Below are 25,143 nucleotides of genomic sequence, written 5' to 3' on the forward strand. Positions count from 1 at the left end.
ATCAGTCTCCCATATGACATCTTGTCAAAAGCCTTGCTGATGTCCAAGTAGACTACATTATATGCATTGCCCTCATCTACACCCCTGGTGGGCGATTCTCCCATGTCACTGCGTTGATTTTTTTTATTGCGGTGGACCCGGACATTTCAGCAGGGCTGAATTTGTGTGTTCCGCAGAGGGCGTCTGGCCCCAAGCACTTCTCTCAGCACCAGAAATAGGTGTGGAGCTGCACTATGTATTCAAGAGAACATTTTAATGTCATTTAAATATAATTAGTGGGCCTGGAACTGAGGTTTCTGAGTTGGCTAGCTTCTTCCCTCTCCCCACCCCCTGCCAGGGGTATTTTATTCCATTGGGAATTACAGTAGGTCCCCACAAATGGCTAGCTGGTGGTCCAACCCTGCTGGAATGAATGGGGGGGCAATCAGAGCCCCCCAGAGAGTTGGTCGGTGGGGGGGGGGTGGTGCCTCTTAGGCATCGGCAACTTGACAGTGCCAGCCTTGACAGGCCCTGCCCAAGATGACACCTTGGCACTGCAGGGGGAGGGGGTTAACACTACAGGGAGGGTTCGCATTGTTGGGAGAGGGAATGGAATCAGGAGATGGGGGTTATAGAAGGCAGCGGAGATTGAGGCTGGGCCCTGGCATGTTTGTGGGGCCGGCAATCGGGCTGTGGGGCTGGCCAGTGATTGAGCAGGTCAGGAGGACTTGTGCTGTGGAGCATGTGGGGCTGGCCAGTGATTGAGCAGGTCAGCGACTGGGAGGCCAGCAGACAGGGGCAATTGCACATGTGCTGATCTCAGCACTGACAGATTGGCGCAAGTGTAGTGGCCCACTCAGTATTACGCTGTCAGTCTCTCCAGCGTGAATAGGCCCCACCCACCGATTTCCAACTTGATTTACAATGGTGCACTCAGCAGTGCACAAACTGTGGGAGATTTTTCTCCACTCGCACTGTAAAAACCAACATGATTTACCCCACTTTCCACATAAATTCAACACTTAGAATATTTTTGAAAAAAAATCAGTCAAGTTGGTCAGACATGACTTCCCTTAGCAAAGCCATGCTGGCTGTTATTGATAAATCCCTGTCTCTCTAAATGCAGATTAATTGTGTCTCTCAGAATTACTTCCCATAGTTTCCCCATCACTGAGGTTAGACTGACTGGCTTGTAGTTTCTTCCCTCTAGTTCTCTAGCACCTCTCCTATGGCCAGCAAGGAATTGAAAATTATTGTCAGTATTCCTGCTATTTCCCTCCTTGCTTCAATCAACAGCCTGGGATACATTTCATCCAACCCTGGAAATATATCTACTTTTAAATCTGCAAGATCACTCAAAACCTCTTCATAGAGTCGTAAAGGTTTACAGCATGGAAACAGGCCCTTCAGCCCAACTTGTCCATGCTGCCCTTTATTTTTTAAACTATTAAGCTAATCCCAATTGCCCATATTTGGCCCATATTCCTCTATACCCATCGTACCCATGCAACTATCTAAATGTTTTTAAAAGATAAAATTGTACCCACCTCTACTACTACCTCTGGCAGCTTGTTCCAGACACTCACCATCCTCTGTGTGAAAAAAATGCCCATCTGGACACTTTTGTATCTCTCCCCTCTCACCTTAAACCTATACCCTCTAGTTTTAGATTCCCCTACTTTGGGAAAAGATATTGACTATCTAGCTGATCTGTGCCCCTCATTATTTTATAGGCCTCTATAAGGTCACCCCTCAGCCTGCTACGCTTCAGAGAGAAAAGTCCCAGTCTATTCAACCTCTCCTTAAATCCATCAAGTCTCAGTAGATTCTAGTAAATCTTTTATGCACTCTTTCTAGTTAATTAATATCCTTTCTACAATAGGGTGACCAGAATTGTACACAGTATTCCAAGTGTGGCCTTACCAATGTTTTGTACAACTTCAACAAGACGTCCCAACTCCTGTATTCAATGTTCTGACGGATGAAACCAAGCATGCTGAATGCCTTCTTCACTACTCTGTCCACCTGTGACTCCACTTTCAAGGAGGTATGAACATGTACACCTAGATCTCTTTGTTCTGTAACTCTCCCCAACGCCCTACCATTAAATGAGTAAGTCCTGCCCTGGTTCAATCTACCAAAATGCATCACCTTGCATTTGTCTAAATTAAACTCCATCTGCCATTTGTCAGCCTACTGGCCCAATTGATTAAGATCCTGCTGCAATTGGAGATAACCTTCCTCACTGTCCACCATGCCGCCAACCTTGGCGTCATCTGCAAACTTACTAACCATGCCCCCATATTCTCATCAAAATCATTAATAAAAATTGATTCCTCTCTGTATTTGTCAAGAGCCCCTTGACAAATACATGAATAGGATGGGAATAGAGGGATATGGTCCCCGGAAGGGTAGTTCAGTCAGGCAGCATGGTCGGTGCAGGCTTGGAGGGCCGAAGGGTCTGTTCCCGTGCTGTAATATTCTTTGTTCTTATAACGTAGGCCCATTCAAAAGTCTGATGGCAGCAGAGAAGAAGAAGCTGTTCTGGAATCAGTTGGTACATGATCTCAGACCTTTGTATCCTTTTCCCGACGGAAAAAGGTGGAAGACAGTATGTCCGTGCTGTACGGGGCACCTTGATTATGCTGGATGCTTTTCTGAGGCAGCAGGAAATGTAAATTGTGTCAATGGATGGGAGGTTGGTTTGCATGATGGATTGGGCTATGTTCACAACCCTTCATAGTTTCTTGTGGTCTTGGTTAGATCAGGAGCCATATCAACCTGTGATACATCCAGAAAGAATGCTTTTTATGGTGCATCTGTAAAGATTGATGAGAGTAATATCTGACATGCCACACTTCCTTAGCCTCCTGAAAAGAAGAAGTGTTGGTGGAAGTTAATCTACTGCCTCTACCCTCTCTGGCAGTGAGATCCAGGCATCCATCATACTCTGTGTAAAAAAAATTTTCTCGTACATCTCCTTTAAACCTTGACCCTCACACCTTAAACCTATGCCCTCTAGTAATTGACTCTTCCACCCTGGGAAAAAGCTTCTGACTACCCACTCTGTCCATGCCCCTCATAATCTTGTGGACTTCTATCAGGTCGTCCCTCAACCTCTATCGTTCCAGTGAGAACAAGCTAAGTTTCTCCAACCTCTCCTCATAGCTAATACCCTCCTGGTAAATCTCTTCTGTACCCTCTCCAAAGCCTTCTGGTGGTTTGGCAACCAGAATTGAACACTTATTCCAACTGTGGCCTAACTAAGATTTTATAAATCTGCCACATGACTTGGCAATTTTTAAGCTCAGTGCCCCAGCCGATGAAGGCAAGAATGCCGTATGTCTTCTTGACTACCTTCTCCATCTGCATTGCTACTTTCAGTGACCTGTGTACCAGCATACCCAGATCCCTCTGCCTATCAATACTCTTAAGGGTTCTGCCATTTACCGTGTATTTCCTATCCGTGTTAGACCTTCCAAAATGCATTATCTCACATTTGTCCAGATTATACTAAGTTCATCTTTCTCTACACACTAGCTATGACTGTAACATTATATTCTGCACCCTCTTCTTTCCTTCTCCCTTATTTACCCTATGGATGGTATGCTTTATCTGTACAGCATGCAAGAAACAATATGTTTCACTGTAACCCAATATATGTGACAATAATCAATCAAATCAAAGGGCCAATATTAGTTATGGATCTTGAATTACTCATGAGAAGGTGGTGGCGAGGCTGCAGTCCAAGGAAGTTCTAATACTTTGACCCAATAACAATGAATGCAGTGTGAGAAGATTCCAGGTTAAGATAATGTGGGGCTTGGAGGGGAACATGCAGCTGGTGGTATTCTCATGCATTTTCTTCCCTTTTCTGGCCTAAGTTCACAGGTTTGAACTTAGAACAGAAGAGAAGGCTGATCATGCATGTTCTACCTATGTTAAAGTATCTGTCAATAACTTTATTTTTGCAGCTATTCTGGGTTATGACTGAACTTTGTGTAACTTGTCTTTCTCTTAATAATTGCCTAACAAATTTTACCTCCATACACAGATTTCAGTTCTGCCGTTGATTGGTCAGAACAGATTGGCAAGCCCCTTTTTTAAATAGAAGAAAGGAATTATTTACACAAATCTGTTGAAACAGCAGCAAAAACGAGAAGAATCGGTGTGGGACTAGGTGAGAAAGCGAGATCATGAGTGGTTGCCCATTTCGAGGGAGTAAATCGCTGTAAGTTTTATTTTAAGCTTAAACATTCAAAACTATAATTTTAAAAACCTTTAAAATCTATCTGCTTAATTTTAACTCTATATTTTTTGGGAATTGTGAATTTTTGGACCTCAATGTTGATGGCTATTGGTATATTTTTTGAGGAAAGTCAAACATGGAAATAAATCATCATTAACTGTTTTTGATTTGGTTCTTTTCAATTAAGGGGCAAGAGTTGGGCACCTCTAATTTGTTGTGTTGGCACAGACAATCAACAAAAACAACTTATATTTATTGAGTGCCTTTAACGTAATGAAACATCTCAAGCATTATGAAACAACACGCGACACTGAACCAATGGCAACAATATCAGGCCAAATGACCCAAACCTTGGTCAAAGAGCTTTCTTTTAAGAACTGTTTTACAGGAGCAAAGTGAGATAGAGAGATAGCAGAGGATAGGGAGAAAATTCCAGAACTTGGCAAATTCATGTTTAAATATATAATCAAGTATCAATTGGTCTTGTCACTCATCTGAGCCCCCATAATATGCTGTTTGCGTTATAAAATAGTTTGTGCTCACATTCAGGCATGAATAGGTAGTGGCTTTTAAAGTTAATTCTTCTAGGGATGAAAAGGAAGTGGAAATGGGGCCAGGTCCCCCAAGATAGAACCTACCCTTTCATCCAGCCTGACTTAAGCACACCACCTCAACTCCTGAACCACTCCCCCCAACTTGGTGAAACCCTCACGGCATGAATCCACTATATGGCCGTTTCCAGGGATCCATTGGGCCTTCTCTTATTATTGTGTAGCAGTCCGGGCTGTACCCACCAATGTGCTCTTGGTACCACTGTGACAGAGGGAGCTGCCAGCCAACTGGATTAGCTTGCAGCTTCCATGGATGTGGTAGTGGTGGGAAGGTGGGTGACACATCCTACTGAATGAGGAGCAGAAGTCCCACTCTGTTGTGAATAGCCCATCTACAACACATTGGGAGGGCCAATGTGGAGCAGATTGGCTTCAAGAAAGATGGGAATGGGTTTATGAGACAGCAATATCTTTAGGAACTTGAGCGGAAAGGGAAGTCTAATTATTTGAATAGAATACCCATTTCTCAGAAGAATATCCCATTATGAAATGGATCACCACATTATATTAATTTGTGGCAACTTTCTTTCAGACATGCGTTTCCTTCAGACCTACACGATAATTGTGATGGATCACAGGATGGAACAAACAAAGCCAGTAAAGGAGGTATAATATACGGTACCTATCTGCAGGTATGTTTTATGGATTCACTCCTTTTAAGTCAGAATTTTATTAATTTTCCTGTCACTGAAATGATGGTGACGAATCTATAATTTCCTGCTATGTTCTGCCCCCTTCTTAAACAGGGGAATTGCAGCACTTCTGACACTAAGGGCCAAATTTTACCATTGCGCGCGCCCATTTTCAGGCGCGAAAACATCGTAAAGTCATGCGTGAGGCCGTTAATGTGATCCGCGTCTGCGTTCGCGCAGGTGGCCACTTTACCGAGGTCCAGGAATGGCTGCCATTCAATTTGCACCCAAAGTGGGCACAACGGCGATTTAAATGTATTTGCATGCATTTCAAATAAATTAATGAACTGTCGCCCAACTTTATCAGCATTTCCCCCTTTGCCATTGCATTTGCCAATCCAGAATTGGGCCAAAATGGACATGTTAAATAAAAGTCTGATTTGGGTGCTTTATGGTTGGTGAGGAACTAAGTGCATGGCGTCTGATGGCTCTCTCATGTTGCGGCCATTTTCTATCTCAGGTTGGTGGTGGCACTGTGAGTGTATGGGGGAGTGAGGGGGCGGTTGCTCTGCAGGGTCTCTGATGTTTGTCTTGCAGCACGGACCCAGGTCTCAGTACGGACCTTGGGTCTTGCAGTGTTGCTATGTCCTAGCACACTGAGCTCTCTTCAGGCTGAATGTTGCGCACAAAGCCCTTGCAGATAGAATTACTGCAGCCTCTCAACTTTACTAGGAGCTATGATTGTGGGGAGCATGTGGCTGAGGGGATTGGGAGGCATGGGGGGGGGTTTAGGGGGGGCTGTAATTGTGGGGACCCTGTGGCTGAAGAGATTGGGAGGCATGGGGGGGGGAGCTGTGATTGTGGGGACCATGTGGCTGAGATGATCGGGAGACATGGAGGGTACTGTGATTGTGGGAAGCATTGGGGATTGGGGAGCATGGAGGGGCTGTGATTGTTGATGTGCTAGGGGCAAGCAGCATTGCATGGCTTCCACATTTGTTCATCTTCACCTCAATCCCTGTCCCCAACTCTCTTTAGGGTGACAAGATGGCTTTTGCAATGCAACCAATTGATCTTGTTGTTCTTTGGTTGCTGCTGGAGCTGAGGAGGATGAACTAGAGGAAGAATTGTGGGCCCAAGAGGCCTGGGCCTTATCACTTGCAGGATCAGAGGGAGACGACCACCAGAGGCAGGAGGTAGTCACCATTCACCCAGAACGGGGGCATAGAAGAAGGAGGGAGCAGAGACCCCAGCAGTCCCATGCATGAGTGTCCTCCGAGGAGATGTTGCACACCATATGCAGCTGACTTCTCCGACCCTGAAAGGATACCTGTTGCAGACCTGGCACCTAGGGGAGGGGGGCGGGGGGGCACCCACTCTCGGTGGCGGTCAGATTGATGGCGGCTCCGAACTTCTATGCGAGCCCGATGTGGCTAACACAGGTGGGCCGGGGTGCTCTGTGTTAGTGAGTTTTTTTGCCAGGCAGAAGGGTGATGACGACTCGCGAAGCACCATTCTGATGGGCCCTGAGCTCCCAATGCACACTGGCACCTGGGCCCACGTCTGTCTAGAGATAAAGGATCCAAAACCCCCGTAGAAGGCTCTGGGACAGGAGGTAATCGCTTGTGGGATATGAAAGACCAATGGCTTCCTTTTCTTAGTGACACTGCATTGAGGGGCCACCCCATCTGATATCACCATGAGGCATCCATTGAGTAACCATCAATGGGGCAGGAATCGTATTTGAGATAACTTGTTTGTAAGTGATTGTTGAGAAAAAAAACATTCATTTACAATAAAGACGTTCTGATAAGCTGTTGTAACATTAAAACTTGTGAAAAGAAAATGTTGGTGCTTACAATTCTTTCCAACTAGTGCAGCCCTTCACATGTACCATCTCAGTGCAACCACAACTTCCTATCACTATGTCTCAGTGACTCCCCAGAATGTACATCGGAGGTGGAGGGGGCCAGCTGCCTACCTCACTCTGTGGCCTGTGATGCACGTGGCGGGCATCCTCTGGAGGCCCTGGACCTTGAGGACCCTGGCCTGCTTCCAGCTGTCTGGGATTTTTCCACGATACCCTCTTCATCCTGCTGCCCCTGAGATGCGCTGGTGTCAGGAAGGGGGGAGTCAGAAGGTGTTGCCATAGCCGCAGTCTCTTGGCTGGAAGGCCCCGGCATGGGCTTGAACCCTTCCTCCTCCCTTGGGGTCCCTTTTGGCCCCTAGGTCACTCCATGGGACACTGGTGCTTTACATCACAGGAACAGGTCCTTCAGCCCTCCAACTCTGTACCTACCAGGCTGCCCATCTGATTTGTTTGACTCTACCCTTCTGAGGGCCATGTGCCTTTATTCCCATCCCATTCAGATAGCTGTAGAGATGCTCTTTAAATGTCTCTATTGTTTCTGCATCCATGACCTCCCACAGCAGTGAGTTCCAGGCACCCACTACTCTCTCTATGCAAATAAACAAGCCTCGTACATCTCCTTTACACCTTGCCCCTTGCACCCGAAACTCGTGCCCCCAGAAATTGCGTCAAGGTGAGTGTAGGAATGACAGGAGCTCATGTCTGGACGGCAGACAGACCATGCTGTCGCTGACAGCCCGTGTTTCCCCTTCTCTGGAGAGCTCCAGTGCTCGGTCCTCGAAGGGAATGAGGATCTGAAGGTTTGGTTCACCATCTCCTGTCTTCGCCCCCTCACGTATGTTGTCCTCGGTCTTCTTTTGTGGAGACAGAAGGAGCCATGAAATAAATGGTGGCGTGACTCATGCAGAGATCCTTAGAGGGCAAACAAGTGGGGCTCATTGCGGGGGGAAGGAAGGAGGTGCTTAGGGGTCAGGAACTGGAAGCATACAGGGTGCTGGGAATGGGAGGATCAGGGGGAGATATGGGGGAACGTGCTAAATGGGGTTCAGCACGCACTCTTGCTGCACGGATGAGGTAATTGAGTTTTTTCCGGCACTGCTTCACCGTTCGGGAGGGGCATTGACGGAGGTGGCGACTTTCTCCCAGGCTGCATTGCCATCAACCCCCCTTGGGTCTGCATCTCCCCTGGGAGGAAGAGAGTGTCCCACCTCACCTCTGCTGCATCCAGCAGCCTCCCCAAGTTGTCCTCAGAAAATCGGGAAGATGGTCGTGAGCTCGTTTTCTCCCTGCACTGCCCGTCTGCCGATCCATTCTGGAGTATTTTATGGAGCTGGTCCTTGTTAGGCAGATCAGCTGCAGGCAGTTTGACAGAGCATTCCAGCAAGTTCCACGCAGTTTGCTTGTTAGCATCGAGGGGAAACAAGGCGGGGGGGGCGGTTTGTGGATGGGTAAGGGGGTAGATGGGAGGGGGGGTGTGGGTTGTGGGGGGGGGGGGCATGGGTGGATGGGGGTTGTGGTGGTGGTGGATGAGTGCCTCGATGATTAGTGAAAGGGGAGAGAGAGAGGGCGGTGTCACGCAGCCATCGCAGCCCAGAGGAGATGGGGTCTTGTGTGGGAGGATCCGGGATGGGGATGAGGGGGATCACTCTGCCTGGTATCTGTAGGGAGGAGGGTGAATCGCTCTGTCTGAGTTCAGTGGGGGAAGGGGGGGGGGTCCGCTGCTACTCTGCTTGAGATTGGTGGAGGGGAAAGGAGGATGGGGTCCTGATTGTTCTGGGTGGCGGAGGGTGGGGCGATAGGTGGGTCTGTAATGTTGTGGGAATGGGGCAATGTCTGTGGGGGCTGGGGGGAGCATTATCCGGCCCGGGAGCAATGTTACAGGAGCGCGATTTTCACGTTTTTTTCTAACTGCCCATGCACAGTTCAGAGCTCCGGTTGTTTGAGGCGCGCCAAGGCCAGCAATTCAGACTCACAGTTTCTTTTTCAGGCTAAGTCCGTATGGGAGTGCCTGAAAACAGATTCCCAAGTTGGATCTGAATTGCGCCCAGGTTCAGCACTTAGAATGAAAATGGTAAAATCAGGCCCAGGGGTGTGATTTTCGCAGCTCACTGCGCTGCTTGAGTAATGCAGTGGGCCAGGAAATGCCAGCAGGGGGGATTGCAACAGGATTCACGGCCGGCATCCAGCCAATTGTGAATTTCCCAGACTCTTTTTTTCCAACATAATCAGCCTTGTGTTGATTTCCAGCATGAAGCTGATTACAAAATGGAAATCTCAATTTTCACATCATGAGTGAGCCTGGGACTGTATCACCCGGGCTTGCTAATGTTTCTCTCTGCCAGGAGAGATTCACACCAGCAGAGATTAAAACAGATCACATTGCTGGTGGGGACAGAAGAAGTTGAAGCTGATCCAGGTGGTTGAGGCAGAGGGTGCCCCTTTGGTAGTGCCAGCCTGGCACCCTGGTAGTGCCAGCAGGGCCTGAATGGGCAGGATCTACTGGGGGCGGCAGCAATCAATGATGGGGGGGGCATCCATTGCCACTCTGCATTAGGGATCAGTGGTCATAGGAGGGAGGAGAGCCTCTGAAAAACCTTGGCCAGATCCTGCCTAATTATGTTAAAATCTACCCTCCCCCAATCCAAAACCTTTTTCTGCAATGTGTCAATTTTTTTTATCCATGACAAATTTGAATTGAACCATGCTGTGGTGGCTATCATCAAAATGCTCCCCCACTAACACATCAACCATCTATCTGGCTTCATTTCCCAGAATTAGGTCCAGTACAACTCCTTCCCTTGTTGGATCCTCCACATATTGACTTAAAAGGTTTTCCTGTATACATTTTAAGAACTCTACTCCATCTAAGTCCTTAACATGATGGGTATCCCAATTAATGTTGGGAACACTGAAATTACCGAATATAATTACCTTCTTATTATTTTTACATCCCTCCGTGAATTGTGCACATATTTGTTCTTCAATTTCCTGTTGACTATCTGGAGGTCTGTAATAAACACCTCGAAATGTAACTATCCCTTTTTTATCCCTAAGCTCTATCCACAAAACTTCATTTGATGGCCCCTCCAATATGTCATCTCTCCTTACTGCAGTAACTGCCTTCTTAACTAATAATGCAATATCTCCTCCTCTTTTACCCTACTCTGCTGTCTCGCCTGAAGATTCTATATTCTGGGATTCTATGTTCTGGGATATTCTATATTCTGCCAATCCTGCCCTTGCTCAACCATGTCTCTGTAATGGCTATTATATCATAATTACATGTGTCAATCCTCGCCCTCATCTCACCTGTTTTACTTTTAATATTCTAAATTAAAGCGGAAGCCCTCCTTGAAACTTGCTGCCGTTGTATTCCTTCTGACCTGATTGCTTTCCTATGTTATACTGTGTCCCTATTCTGCTAACGGTCTGGGTTCCCTCCCCCTGCCAAACTCATTTAAGCTCTTCCAAACAGCACTAGCAAACCTGTCACAGGGGATTCCTGCACTGACTGCCTGCCCTTTCCATTGGTCATTCATCTATCTGCCTTCTCTTAGGTGTGACCAGGTCCCTGTAACTCCTGTCGATGACACTTTGCACCGTCTGCATCTCCCAAGTGCATCCAACTGCTGCTCCAACCGAACCAAGTGGTCTTTGAGGAGCTGCCATTGGATGCACTTCCTGCAGATGTAGCCAATCGGTTCGTTGGAAGTATCATGGACATCCCACATCTCACAGTTAGAACACTGCACCCTGCTGACTGACATTTTTAGTGTTAATTAATCAACCACTTCAAAATAAATAGTTTAACATAACAATTAAAGATTATAACTAGCCATTTGAGTTTACAACTATAACAAAACAAAACTACCAGACCTATGTAATCAGAATGCTTGTTATTGTTCAGTCTTCTTGTGCATGTACAACCTTTCTCTTCGTGCTGAAGTTCAAATGTTTTTTCTTTTACAGTTGGATAAAATATTACAAGCTCAAGAATTAGAGAGTGAGAAGAAGGGAAATAAAATTCATGATGAACACCTGTTTATTATAACTCACCAAGGTGAGCCACTAACATTATTATGTCAATACTAGAAAAGCAATTGACATTTGCAAATTATTCACACAATAACTTGACATTAATGTTGTAAATTATTGGTAATTTTGAATGTTTTTGCATATATAAATTGCAGCTTATGAATTGTGGTTCAAGCAGATTCTTTGGGAGTTGGATTCAGTTCGTGAAATATTTCAGAAGGGTCAGGTGAGTATTCATCGCTGGTATTTAATTTCAGTAAATCGTACAGTGGATGAAGGAAATGTTTCTGTAAAACAGTGGGTGAATTTTAACTCTACCCATCCAGTTTCTATGGCGGGTAGGCAATTAAAATGAATTAAGTAGGCACTTAACCTGCTGGGAACAGGGAATTTGAACTAAATAAAAAGCTTTCTCAAAGACCAGCACAGCCATGGTGGATTAAATGGCTTCCTTCCTGCCCTGTTTGATTCTGTGATGTTGCACTAGATCCAGCTGCTTCATATTTTCACTCGCACTTCTGATCAGATAGTAACCAGAAACTAGCTAAGCCGTTCCTTCAAATACACAGACCAGAATCCATTGATGTCACCAGCCTTGAATTACAATTTTAATTTCAACCTGAGCAGCAAAGTGAAGCAAAGTTTTCTGCCCGGTTTGGGCCTTTCAAAAGAGGATTGAAGCCAAGAGATCACTCTATAAACTTTTCCCTCTCATTTCTTAGGTTGTTAGGAGTGCTCCTCAGGGCCTACCTGATTGTTAACAAGTGGCCACGGCTACCCAATGTTGTAAGAATTCTCACAACACCAGGTTAAAGTCCAACAGGTTTATTTGGTAGTAAACACCACTAGCTTTCGGAACGCTGTTCCTTTGTCAGGTGAGTGGAGAGTTCTGATCACAAACAGGGCATATAAAGGCACACACAGTTTACAGAATGCTGATTTAGAATGTGAATATTTATAGCTAATCTGCTATTCAAGTCTTAAAGGTGCAGATAATGTGAGTGGAGATAGCATTAAGCATACGTTAAAAAGATGTGTATTGTCTCCAGACAGGACTGTAAGTGAGATGTTGCAAATTCAGGCAAGTCATGGGGGTTACAGATGGTATGACATGAACCCAAGATCCTGGTTGATGCCGTCCTCATGCGTGCGGAACTTGGCTATCAGTTTCTGGTCAGCGACTCTGCGCTGCCATATGTCGTGAAGGTCGCCTTGGAGAACGTTTACTCTAAGATCAGAGGCCGAATGCCCATGACCACTGAAGCATTCGCCAACAATCCTGTTATATAATCCATTATAACACTAAATATACTCGTTTAGAACGGAATAATCTCATTATTGATAGACAGCATGGTTTTGTAATAGAGAGGTCATGCTTCACAAATTTGGTGGAGTTTTTTGAGGAGGTGACAAAAACAGTTGACGAGGGTAGAGCCGTGGATGTCATCTAAATGGATTTTAGTAAAGCATTTGACAAGGTCCCTCATGGCAGGTTGGTGCAAAAGGTTACATCTCATGGGATAAAAGGAGAGTTGGCTAGATGGGTAGAGAACTGGCTTGGCCATAGAAGACAGAGGGTAGCAGTGGAGGGGTCTTTTTCTGGCTGGAGGTCTGTGACCAGTGGTGTTCTGCAGGGCTCTGAACTGGGATCTCTGCTATTTGTGATATATATAAATGATTTGGAAGAAGGTGTAACTGGTGTGATCAGTAAGTTTGCGGATGATACAAAGACGGCTGGACTTGTGGATAGCGATGAATATTGTCAGAGAATACAGCAGGATATACATAGGCTGGAAAATTGGGTGGAGAAAAGGCGATGGAATTTAATCCAGATAAATGCAAAGTGACGGATTTTGGTAGGACTAATGTAGGGGGGAGTTATACAATAAATGGCTGAACCATCAAAAGTGTAGACACACAGAGGGACCTGGGTGTGCAAGTCCACGGATCCTTGAAGGTGGCAGTACAGGTGGGGAAGGGAGACCTAATGGGGATGTATAAAATTATGAGGGGTATGGATAGGGTGAACAGTGGGAACCAGGTCGGAGGTGACGATCATGAGGGGTCACAGGTTCAAGGTGAGGGGGGAGAGGTTTAACTCAGATATCAGAGGGACGTATTTTACACAGAGGGTGGTGGGGGCCTGGAATGTACTGCCAAGCAGGGTGGTGGAGACGGACACGTTGGGATCGTTTAAGACTTATCTGGATAGTCACATGAGCGGAGTGGGAGTGGAGGGAAATAAAAGAATGGTCTAGTTGGACCAATGAGCGGCGCAAGCTTGGAGGGCCGAAGGGGCTGTTTCCTGTGCTGTATTGTTCTTTGTTCTTTGACACCATACAACCCTGCCACAGCAACCTCCGCCGGATCATCGACACGGATGCCATCATCTCACATGAGAACACCATCCACCAAGTACACAGTACATACTCTTGCAACTTGGCCAACATTGTCTACCTGATACCCTGGTATCTCCACATCACTTCTTTCTGTCCCAGTCTCTGGTTTATGCAAAATTCTAATTTTCCTTGGGTCCTTCTCTTTGTAGCCCCATCCTGCCTGTTCTAGCATCTTCTGTGAAACAGTGCTGTTTCACTTTGTTTTGTCCTTTCCTTCCTTGCGTATGTGCAGGAACCATTTTAATCTGAAAGAAAAAAAGAAACAAACTATATATGTGTGCAGGAACTAATTACAGGCCTGACAACGAAAACAGATCTGCGCATGTGCAGCCGTTGTCTAACTGGTGCTTGCTCAGACAGTGTTTGGGCTACTGGGAACTGTAGCTCTGAGCCTTAATCTCTTTGAAAGGTTAAATTTTAATTTTTCTTCTTGCATTACTCACAATAGGAAACAAATACTCACCTTGCTGTGATGTCAATATGTCCAATATCAATGGGATCTTGATCAATTGGGCTAGTGGGCTGACGAATGGAAGATAGAGTTTAATTTAGATAAATGAGAGGTGATGCATTTTGGTAGATCGAACCTTGGAGTACTTACTCACTTAATGGTAGGACGTGGAGGGAGTTATAGAACAAAAAGATATAGGGATACGGGTTCATAGCCTTTTGAAAGTGGACTCACAGGTGGACAGAGCGGTGAAGAAGGCATTCGTCATGCTTGGTTTCATCGGTCAGAACATTGAATACAGGAACTGGGACATCTTATTGAAGTTATACAAGACAATGGTAAGGCTGCACTTGGAATAATGTGTACAGCACTGGTCACTAGAAAGGGTACAGAAAAGGTTTACTAGGATACTACCGGGACTTGATAGTTTGAGTTATAAAGAGAAACTGGATAGACTGGACTGTTTTCCCTAAAGGATTGGAAACATGGGGGTGATCTTATAGAGATCTATAAAATAATGAGGAGCATATATTAGCTAGATAGTCAACATCTTTCCCAATGGTAGGGGAGACTCAAACTAGAAGACATAGATTCAAGGTGAGAGGAGAGAGATACAAGAGGGGCCAGAGGGGCAATTTTCTCAGATGGTGAGTGTCTGGAACAAGCTGCCAGAGGCAATAGTAGAAGTGGGTATAATTTTGTCTTTTAAAAAGCATTTAGACAGTTACGTGGGTAGAATGGGTATAGAGGGATATAGGCAAAATGTGAGCAATTGGGACTAGTTTAGTGGTTAAAAACAAAAGGGGTGGCATGAACAGGTTGGGCGGAAGGACCTGTTTCCATGCTATAAACCTCTATGACTCTATCCCATGAATGAATTAAAGGAAATCTGGATCAAAAGGATCAGACCTGAGGAATTGTGCAGAATGAAGTGTAAGATTCCCTGGAGGAAAGGTCTCACTGTTAATAAGTTGCTGATAGTTTGGAAGATTGCAACTTCTGCATGTTTTTAAAATTACTTTTATTATACTTGTTGCATTATAAATTTAGAATCATAGAATCATAGAAACCTTACAGTACAGAAAGAGTCATTTGGCCCATCGAGTCTGCACCAACCACAATCCTACACAGGCCCTACCCCCCTATCATAAGAACATAAGAAATAGGAGCAGGAGTAGGCCATCTAGCCCTTCGAGCCTGCCCCGCCATTCAATAAGATCATGGCTGATCTGTCGTGGCTCAGTTCCACATTCCCGCCCTCTCCCCATAACCCTTAATCTCCTCTCTTATCAAAAACCCATCAACCCGCGTCTTAAAAATATTTAGCGAATATTTATTTTTATAAAATATTTATAAAATATTTATCCCTCCGTATTTTACCCACTAATCCCTCTAACCTATGCATCTCAGGACACTAAGGGGCAATTTTAGCATGGCCAATCAACCTAACCCGCACAGTGGGAAGACACTGGACTGCCCGGAGGTGCTTCCATGATAGATGTTAGAGTTAGTGAAGGATCAGCATGACCATTCAAATGAGTTTTAAATGTTTTTGCAAAATCAAAATACTATGCTTGCTGGAAATTTGAAAGGGTAATCAAAAATACTGGAAAATCTTAGCAAGTCTGGCAGCATCTGTAGACAGAGAAGCCAAAGCTGGAATACTCTAGCTGTTCACATTGGCAGTATCTTCTAGTCTTGCTGACCTGGCTCCCACAGCAGCGTGGGGTGTAGTCAATGGGAAATCCCATTGACAGCAGTGAGACCAGAGGACCCCTATACCAGCAAATAGCATACCACCTCCCACCTCACTCATTTCAGGGAGGCCAGAGAACCTAGACTTAGGATGGGATTTTCTGGCCAGAAATTCCCATCCACGGTCATGAATCATAGAATCATAGAACCCTACAGTGCAGAAAGAGGCCCTTCGGCCCATCGAGTCTGCACCGACCACAATCCCACCCAGGCCCTAGCCCCATATCCCTACATTTTTTACCCACTAATCCCTCTAACCTCCGCTACCCTGGACACTAAGAGGCAATTTCTTAACATGGCCAATCAACCTAACCCGCACATCTTTGGACTGTGGGAGGAAACCAGAGTACCTGGAGGAAACCCACACAGACACGAGGAGAGTGTGCAAACGCCGCACAGACAGTTACCTGAGATGAGAATCGAACCCAGGACCCCGGAGCTGTGAAGCAGCAGCACTTACCACTGTGCTACCGTGCCGCCCACGTTAACACAGGTCAATGGAGCTTTGTATGATATGTCCCAGCCAGCTATGATTTCCTGTAACAAATGAGGCAGGAAAACTCCGCTCTTCACAATGTTTCCATTTGTTCTTCGTAGGTGGGAGATTGAGCAAAGGTGTTATTTATTGGCTATCCCAAGTATCCTAACTGTACTAAGTCTTGAATAGAACAGATATTGATATGTAATATATGAAAACTGTGTTCCAGGTGAGAAATGAAAGAAATATGTTGAAAGTGGTCTCAAGAATCCATCGAATTGCAATGATTCTTAAACTCCTGGTGGATCAGTTTGCAGTTCTTGAGACAATGACAGCACTGGACTTCTTCGATTTCCGGTAACAAAGATTTGAAGTTAGCACAAACAATGGAAAATTATTGTGCAATGCACCTTATATTGAAATAACAATTTATTATTGTTGACAAAAGCTATAATTCCCCTCAAATTCCACATAATGGTAAGTGCCGCAATAAATATCTCTGTTTAGTGAAACTGAAGATGCAACTTTAAAGGTTGGATTTTCAGCGAGTTAGGATGACTTGGGAGTCTTTAAAAATGTCAGACACGTCCCAATTCTGGGATTCCTGACCTCATTCCCAGGCTGGTGCTGGCTGTATCAAGTCACAGGTAAGGCCTCTGTACTCCTGATCTGGCTGATTTCATTGCAGGGATAGGCATATCTGCACATCTCTGCAATTTGTGTGGAGTCATGCAAGCTTTTTAAAGGATCGTGACTCACCGCATCTCAGAAATGTTCTGAACTATTGTCTGCATGAGGGAACCTTTTGAAAGATAAGTTTAAAAGGCCCTCATCATGCCCCCTAAGGTATGTGCCCCCAAACAATCTCTATGCTCCCATGACAAGATATGGCAATTCCATGTCCATTCATGCACAGTACACTATACAGAACCAATGGATCCTTGGGTGACAGTTAGATACTTTTATAAAAAGTGCCGAAAAATAGTCATCATTGATAATTTTGCATTTTCTTAACAAAAACCTTTTTTCCTACAGTGTAATGAAGTGTCAATCACCAGTCGCTTTAAAATATCAATGGTTGAAACCACAAGCACTAGAACCTGGTAGTCTTGTGTAAATAAACATTTCCCTGGGTTTCAGGTGTTCTAGTGCTGCAATGACTGTCTTGACTCTCAGCTAATCCTCACGGTATATTCTTAGCTGAGAGATCAAACATCCACTTGAGCATTGGCTTATCTACAGTACCACAATCTACTCAGTTACATGTCACTGAGACAGGAGGGGGTGATTTGTTTTTTTCAGTGGTCCTAATAGGCATTCCCCCAGCTATGTAAATGCCTGGTACAGGAAGTCCTAGTGACCTGCTGTTCCTCTTGAGCATCAAGCATGTGTTAGGTTGAAGGAAAAGGGGTGGGATGGTTGGGGAAAGTGCAGGTGGATGGGAGTGAAGAGCAGTAAAATTTGCAACCAAAGTTTTTATGATCTATTACAGATATCCAGGCAGACAAAATTTTAGGTATTAGAGACAGAAATTCTGTAGGGTGTTCAACTGTCTCACTCAAGTTTCCATCATTTCACTGCAGTTTCTGTCCATTTCTTACTGAAATTCCAGTGACAAGCAAGAGTAGCTTTCAAGGAATTTCAGCCCTACTTTGCATATTTCTGTGTTTATATGCAGCACCACCAGACAACACCGTGATACAATGACATTTGATGTGCACCTCACCTGAGATGAACCCCCAGTTTCCCTTGTGTCAAATCCTCCTGTCCCCCAGAACCATCAAACCCCAAGTCTTCCCGAGTCAAACACCTAGTCTCTCCTGGGTCAGGCTCCCCACCCGCACCCCCAACTCCCTCCCTGGCCTCCCCCGGGCCAGTCCCTCACCTGGCCTCCCCTGGGTCAAATTTCCTGATCTCCCAGGAAATCCCCATCTGGGTTTCCCCTGAGTCAACCCTCCTCTCCATCCGCCCAGGCCTTCCTCGAAGCAAATTTTCCCCAGTCTCATCCAGTCAAACATCCTCCCACCCCTCCAGTCAATGTCACATCATACATTGATACCCTGGGAATCAAACCCTGGTGTGCTCAAAGTAATGTCTTGGTACCCTCCAATTTTACCCTGGTGCCCTTGACTCTTCCCTTGACACCCCACATAAACCCTGGTGGCCCTCAGTCAGTGCCAGTACAGAAAGGACCAAGTATAAGTGGCAGAACCAAAAATTAATGAATAATCTGCATATAAAGGATGATTAGAGGCCTGGCGTTCTCTTCCACATTTGGTGTTTGATATTTGGTCAATTGTGAATTTTAAATCTGAAATTGAAGATTGCTTGTTAACCAGAAGTTTCAGACAAAGGTGTATCAATGAAGTTATGCCACAGATTATCCATAACCTCATTGAGTGGTAAAATAGGCTTGAGGGGCTAAATGGCCTCATCATGTTTCTGTGAACCCATGTTCTGAATGCTTTGGACATAGTTTGAATTTGTTCAGACTGAGCGAAATTCAATGACATTAGAAGCGTGCTTGTGAAAATTTCTATCATTTATAGAACAATGATTGGGTGAAATTTCCTGTTTGTGATGTAAAATGACTCAAAAATAAAAATTCTTAAAACAAGTGTTCACACAGGGTAGAATCTGTTGGTGACCTGAAAGCACAGAACTAATTGTAGCTTCAGCCTGTGCACAATTTCTTTTTGGAAAAGAAATGACCATAAATGTCAGAAAAGCCCAACATGGAGGTATGAAACAGTGTGGAGCCAGTTGTTAGAGTAGGCACACTACAAGTATGTGAAGAGCAAGTGGAAAGAATAGGACCTATCAAGTGTAATGATAGGAAAGTTGTATGGAACCAGAATAAATAGCAGAGATACATAATGAATACTTTACTTCAATATTCACTATGGAAAAGGATCTTGGTGGGTGTAGTGCAGACTTGCAGTGGACTGAACAGCTTGAGCATGTAGATATTAAGAAAGAGGATGTGTTGGAGCTTTTGAAAAGCATCAAGTTAGATAAGTTGCCAGGACTGGATGGGATATGCCCCAGGCTACAGTGGGGAGCGAGGGAGGAGATTGCTGAGCCTCTGGCGATGATCTTTGCATCATCAATGGAGATGGGAGAGGTTCCGGAGGATTGGAGAATTGTGGATGTTGTTCCTTTATTCGAGAAAGGGAGTAGAGATAGCCCTGGAAATTATAGACCAGTAAGTCTAACCTCAGTGGTTGGCAAGTTGATGGAGAAGATCCTGAGAGGCAGGATTTATGAACATTTGGAGAAGTATGATATGATTAAGAATAGTCAGCATGGCTTTGTCAAAGGCAAATCACCTGTTTGCTGTTTATTAATTATTGGTTTGAAGAATATGGTAGATGTTTGTAAGAGGACATCTGTTTTCTGTCTCTAGTCATTCAAACAATGTGGTCAGGGGTTCTTCATAGGAATAAGGGACTGATTAGGGACAGTCAGCATTGCTTTGTGAGTGGAAAATCATGTCTCACAAATTTGATTTGAAGGGGTAAGCAAAATGTAGATGAGGGCAGTACAGTTGATGTTGTCTACATGGACTTTAGCAAGGCCTTTGACAAGGTACCACATGGTAGGTTGTTGCATAAGGTTAAATCTCACAGGATCCAGGGTGAGGTATCTAAATGTATACAAAATTGGCTTCTTGACAGAAGCCAGAGGATGGTTGTGGAGGGTTGTTTTTCAAACTGCAGGCCTGTGACCAGCAGTGTGCCTTAGGGATCAGTGCTGGGTCCACTGTTATTTATCACTTATATTAATGATTTAAATGAGAACATAGGGGGCAGTTTGCAGTAAGTTTGCAGATGGCACCAAGATTGGTGGCATAGTGGATAGTGAAGAATGTTATCCCTGATTACAACAGGATCTTGAACAATTGGACCATTGGGTTGACGAATGGCAGATGGAGTTTAATTCAGACAAATGTGAGGTGAAGCATTTTGGTAGATTGAACCAGGGCAGGACTTACTCAATTAATGGTAGGGCACTGGGGAGAGTTACAGAATAAAGAGATCTAGGGGTACCTGTTCATAGCTCCTTGAAAGTGGAGTCACAGGTGGACAGAGTGGTGAAGAAAGCATTCAGCATGCTTGGTTTCATTGGTCAGAACATTGAATACAGGAGTTAGGATGTTTTGTTGAAGTTGTACAAGACATTGGTAAGGCCACGCTTGGAGCACTGTGTACCCTATTATAGAAAGGATATTATTAAACTAGAAAGAGTGCAGAAAAGATTTACTAGGATGCTACCCGGACTTGATGGTTTGAGTTATAAGGAGAGGTTGGATAAACTGGGGCTTTTTCCTCTGGAGTGTAGAAGGTTGGCGTGTGACATAGCAGTCTATGAAATAATGAGGGGCATAGATCAGCTAGATTGTCAATATCTTATCCCAAAGGTAGGGGAGTCTAAAACTAGAGGGCATAGGTTTAAGGTGAGAGGGTAGAGATACAGAAGTGCCTAGAGGGACAATCTTTTCACATAGAGGGTGGTGAGTGTCTGGAACAAGCTGCCAGAGGTGGTAGTAGATGCAAATACAATTTTGTCTTTTAAAAAGCATTTAGACAGTTATATGGGTATGATGGGTATACAGGGATAGGGCCAAATGTGCAATTAGGATTAGTTTAGGGGTTTAAAAAAAGGGTGGCATGGACAAGTTGGGCCAAAGGGCCTGTTTCCATGCTGTAAACCTCTACCTCTACAACCTCTAATAACTTGTTTGTCAGGTCCTTTTAAACACAATCATGCCATGTGCTATAACATTTTTTGATACGCATTATGTATCCGACAATTCAGAAAGTGATGTTATAGCCTATATCTGGTCATATGGTTGTACAATTAAATTCCTCATTGTGTCTCCTGGATAGGCTAATATTACATGTGTCCTTGCTGACCTATCTTCTGGTGGGAGACAGATAAATAAAATGAAGTCAATTCTAAGCTAACATTTGGATTAATTTCATAATTAATACAAGAAAGAAAAGAGTTTTATGAATTTTAATCTATTTTTGATTCATGTAATATGCTAACTATTTTTTCCATTTATTTTCAAAGGAATTATTTAGTACCTGCTTCTGGATTTCAGAGTCTGCAGTTTCGCCTTGTGGAGAATAAGATTGGAGTTCCAGACAGTTTGCGAGTCCCTTACAACAGAAAGCATTACAAGGACAACTTCAAAGGGAAGGAAAACGAGCAACTGCTTCAATCTGAACTGGAACCAACACTCTTACAACTAGTGGAGGTGATCACATTGAGATTCAGTCAATAATCAATCGTGTTGACTTTCTCAACAAGGTAACAGATAAGACAAATGACATCACAAAGAATTCAAGGATGGAATTGTGGAGCCGTTCTGACATCCTGCATCAGCTACATAATAAACACATTATCATGGTTTGAGTCACAGGACAAGAGGAGGAGACAACCACGTTATTCCAGACTTTCATAGCTACAGTGTTATTGTTGGGAATTCTGGTTAAGACAGTGTCTAATATTATCCAGCTGCTTCCTTTGTTGTTAATACATTATAGGAAGGCAGATAGAGTTTTAGTGAGTGAATCTGAAATAATCAATTTTATATTGGTATATTGACCATTAGGCAGATCTTATATTGAAGAGCTATTACTTTCTCTTCCTAGCATTCAGCACTACATTCATGCTGCTTGAGGGATCCTCCACTAACATATTTAAATAACTAAACTAGAGCTTACAGTTGAGATACATTTAACTTAATTTCGCCAGTGTCAAGTACTGTGTTGTGTTATTGGAGATGTTTTGTTAACTTCCTGGATTCTCAACGGTTTGGTTCTGGATCCTTTCAAGGAGGTCAGTGGAGTTGTTTGACTTGTCAATAGAATGGCTGTGACAGAATGGCACCAATTCTGTCTCCCCTTGGGATACAATGTGTCTTTGGAAATGGACTACAGATAGAAGAAAGGACAACTCACCTAGATGTAGTGCTAGTCCACACAAGATTAAGAAGACTTAGGGGAGCCAAGTGGGCATAGGTAAAGACAGACCAGCATAGTTAGGGGTAGGATCATTGATACTGTCAATAATCAGCATTAAAAAATATTGCCTTAAAGCCACAACTGCTCTCCCTTTATTCCATTTCCCATAGGGAAATTTCCCATCTGTATGCAGAATCTCCGATTGGATCTCCATGCAACCCCAACAGCGAGAGTCATGGAGACCCATGGTGGCAAACAGCCTTGTCACTCACTGAACCCGAGGTCTCACTACTCCCCCCACCACCATTCCCCACCACTGAGCATTGGATAAAACAATGGTCCCTCCAAATCTCTCTCAGACATGAGACCAGAGGCCTGTGCGCAGTCAGGGGACAGGCAGAGCAGAGAAGCTTCACAGCTTGTCTCACATCGAGTCTTCATCAATGTCCTGCCTTGACAAGCCACTCACTGGAAAAGTCAACCCAGTTGCCAGACATCAAGCCTCCTAATCAAAGCAACTGGCTGCAATCAGGGCCTCCCTGATCTGGCTGGCATGCTGGACTCTCATGGCTACCTGTCTTCCACGCTCCTGGTCCTCCTTGGGCTCTTCCTCCACTTCCTCCTTGTCTGCCTCCTCCCTAGAGGAATGCACATGGTGGTCCTATTCTAGAATATCACTCTGCTGCTGTGGAATGCTGTGGAGTACACAGCAGACCACCACATTGAGGGACACCCTCTAGAGGCTGTACTGAAGAGTACTCATGATGTGGATATGCCGGCGTTGGACTGGGGTAAACACAGTAAAAAGTCTGACAACACCAGGTTTCAGTCCAACCGATTTATTTGATAGTAAATTCACTAGCTTTCGGGTTAGCCCCTTCGTCAGGTGAATGGAGAGTTCTTTAACCATGACTAATCCATCTAACCTACATGTCTTGCGACACTAAAGGGCAATTTAGCAGGCCAATTCACCTAACATATGCATCTTTAGATTGTGGGAGGAAACTGGAGCACATGGAGCGGTGTCAGGGCATCAGTGGCCCTCATTTCATTATCTGTTTTGGTAAATGCTTAGAATGTATTTATAGAAGCACAACCTAAATGGATTTCTTTGGTCAGTAATGCAAAGTACTGATTGTCAAGATTTATTTGTGTAACTGACATTGGTAAAGGTCAAAATTTGAATTGTGCAATGAGTAGTAGCTGAAGTAAGTTTGTACTATTTCTACATATCTTCGACCTATAGATATTGTAGCCATGAAGTTGTTATTCTTTTAAAGAGGAACTTGCATTTATATAGCACCTTTTACAACCTTAGGACATTCCTAAGTATTCTACAATAAAATGTTGTAGTGCAGGAAATGCAGCAACCAATTTTCTTTAACCACAAACTTCCAAAAATGGCAATGTGATAATGAGCAAATTATATGTTTTTGTTGAATAATATGTGTGGAGTTTGCATGTTCACCTCTGCGTGTGCTTCCTCCGGTTGCTCTGGTTTCTTTCCACAGTCCGAAGATTTGCAGGTTAGATGGATTGGTCATGTTAAATTGCCCCATGGTGCCCCAAGGTGTATAAGTTAGGGGAATTAGCCATGGGAAATGTGTTGTGTTACAGGTTAGGACCTGGGTGGGATGCTCTTTCAGAGAGTCGGTGCAGATACTGTAGGGATTCTATAATTCTATATCTTTGCTCATCCAGATTCGAAACGTTAGCCCTATTGTGTCAGATGTGTCAGACCTGCTGAGATTTTCCAACATTTTCTGTTTTTGTGATGCTGATTGAGAATTGAACGTTGGCCTAGCCTCTTCTTCAAATCATTTACAGCTACCTTGGAGATCAGAAGGGGCCTTGACTTTCTGAAAGATAGTACCCCCTTAATTATTGCACTGGAGTGCCAACTTAAATTGTTGTGCTCAAGTCTCACACCCCCGTACTTAGAGGCAAGAGTGTTGTCAACAGGGCCATAACTAAGAAATTGTGCTCATGATTAGTTATTCCTGAAGGTAGGTAAAAGTCATGCACTACTCTTTGAAGTTGCAAAGGTGAGTTCATTTATCATTAACATTGAAGGTGAGAAAGGAAAGTCACTCATAATCCAGTATTTATTTTCTGACATGTTTATATTTTTATATTGGACCTTTAATTTTATTTTAAGCAATGGCTGGAGAGGACCCCTGGACTTGAACCTGATGGATTTGATTTCTGGGGCAAATTGCAAAACAACATTGAAAGAGGACTGAGGGAAGAATTTACAGATATCCAGGTAACGACCATAAACAAATTGAAACTAGCATAGGAGGGAAATATGCATTCATGCACTTGCCAGTAAAGCAAAGTGCAGATTGTTTAACTTTAGAAAAGCATTCTGCATAAGTCACGTTAATCCTTTCCAAACAGCACAGTGGGTTTCAAGACTGCACGGGCTGCAGAAGTTCAAGAAGGCAACTCAACTTCTTACCTTCTTAAGGGCAAATAAGGACGGAACAGTAAATGCTGGTGTTACCAGTGGCATCTGCATCCCAAAAGAGGATTTAAAAATGTAAATATACAATTGAAACTGTGAAAAGGTGATTGTAATTATAATACCAATAGAAGGAAATTCCTAAAAATGTTAAATATGCTCAGTAATAAATAACCACTTTCATTAAAATTTAAGATTATTATTTTACGCTATTTCATGGTGTTATTTTACAGGTGTCTCTGCATCAA

At 44.1% G+C, this 25,143-nt stretch overlaps 1 protein-coding gene across 1 annotated transcript in view; it reads left to right on the forward strand.

Moving 5' to 3' along the window:
- Positions 1-4,175: 4,175 nt before the first annotated feature.
- LOC145350439 (tryptophan 2,3-dioxygenase-like) overlaps positions 4,176-25,143 on the forward strand; it is a 29,783-nt gene continuing 8,815 nt past the window's right edge. The window contains exons 1-7 of the mRNA XM_080199658.1: positions 4,176-4,210; positions 5,372-5,471; positions 11,311-11,401; positions 11,532-11,602; positions 16,689-16,816; positions 21,536-21,722; positions 24,590-24,697. Of these exons, the coding sequence (XP_080055784.1) occupies positions 4,176-4,210; positions 5,372-5,471; positions 11,311-11,401; positions 11,532-11,602; positions 16,689-16,816; positions 21,536-21,722; positions 24,590-24,697 (720 nt within the window). The remainder of the gene's footprint in view (positions 4,211-5,371; positions 5,472-11,310; positions 11,402-11,531; positions 11,603-16,688; positions 16,817-21,535; positions 21,723-24,589; positions 24,698-25,143) is intronic.

This window comes from Carcharhinus amblyrhynchos, chromosome 1 (genome assembly GCF_965287045.1).
Source record: "Carcharhinus amblyrhynchos chromosome 1, sCarAmb.v2.hapA, whole genome shotgun sequence".
NCBI lineage: Eukaryota > Metazoa > Chordata > Chondrichthyes > Carcharhiniformes > Carcharhinidae > Carcharhinus > Carcharhinus amblyrhynchos.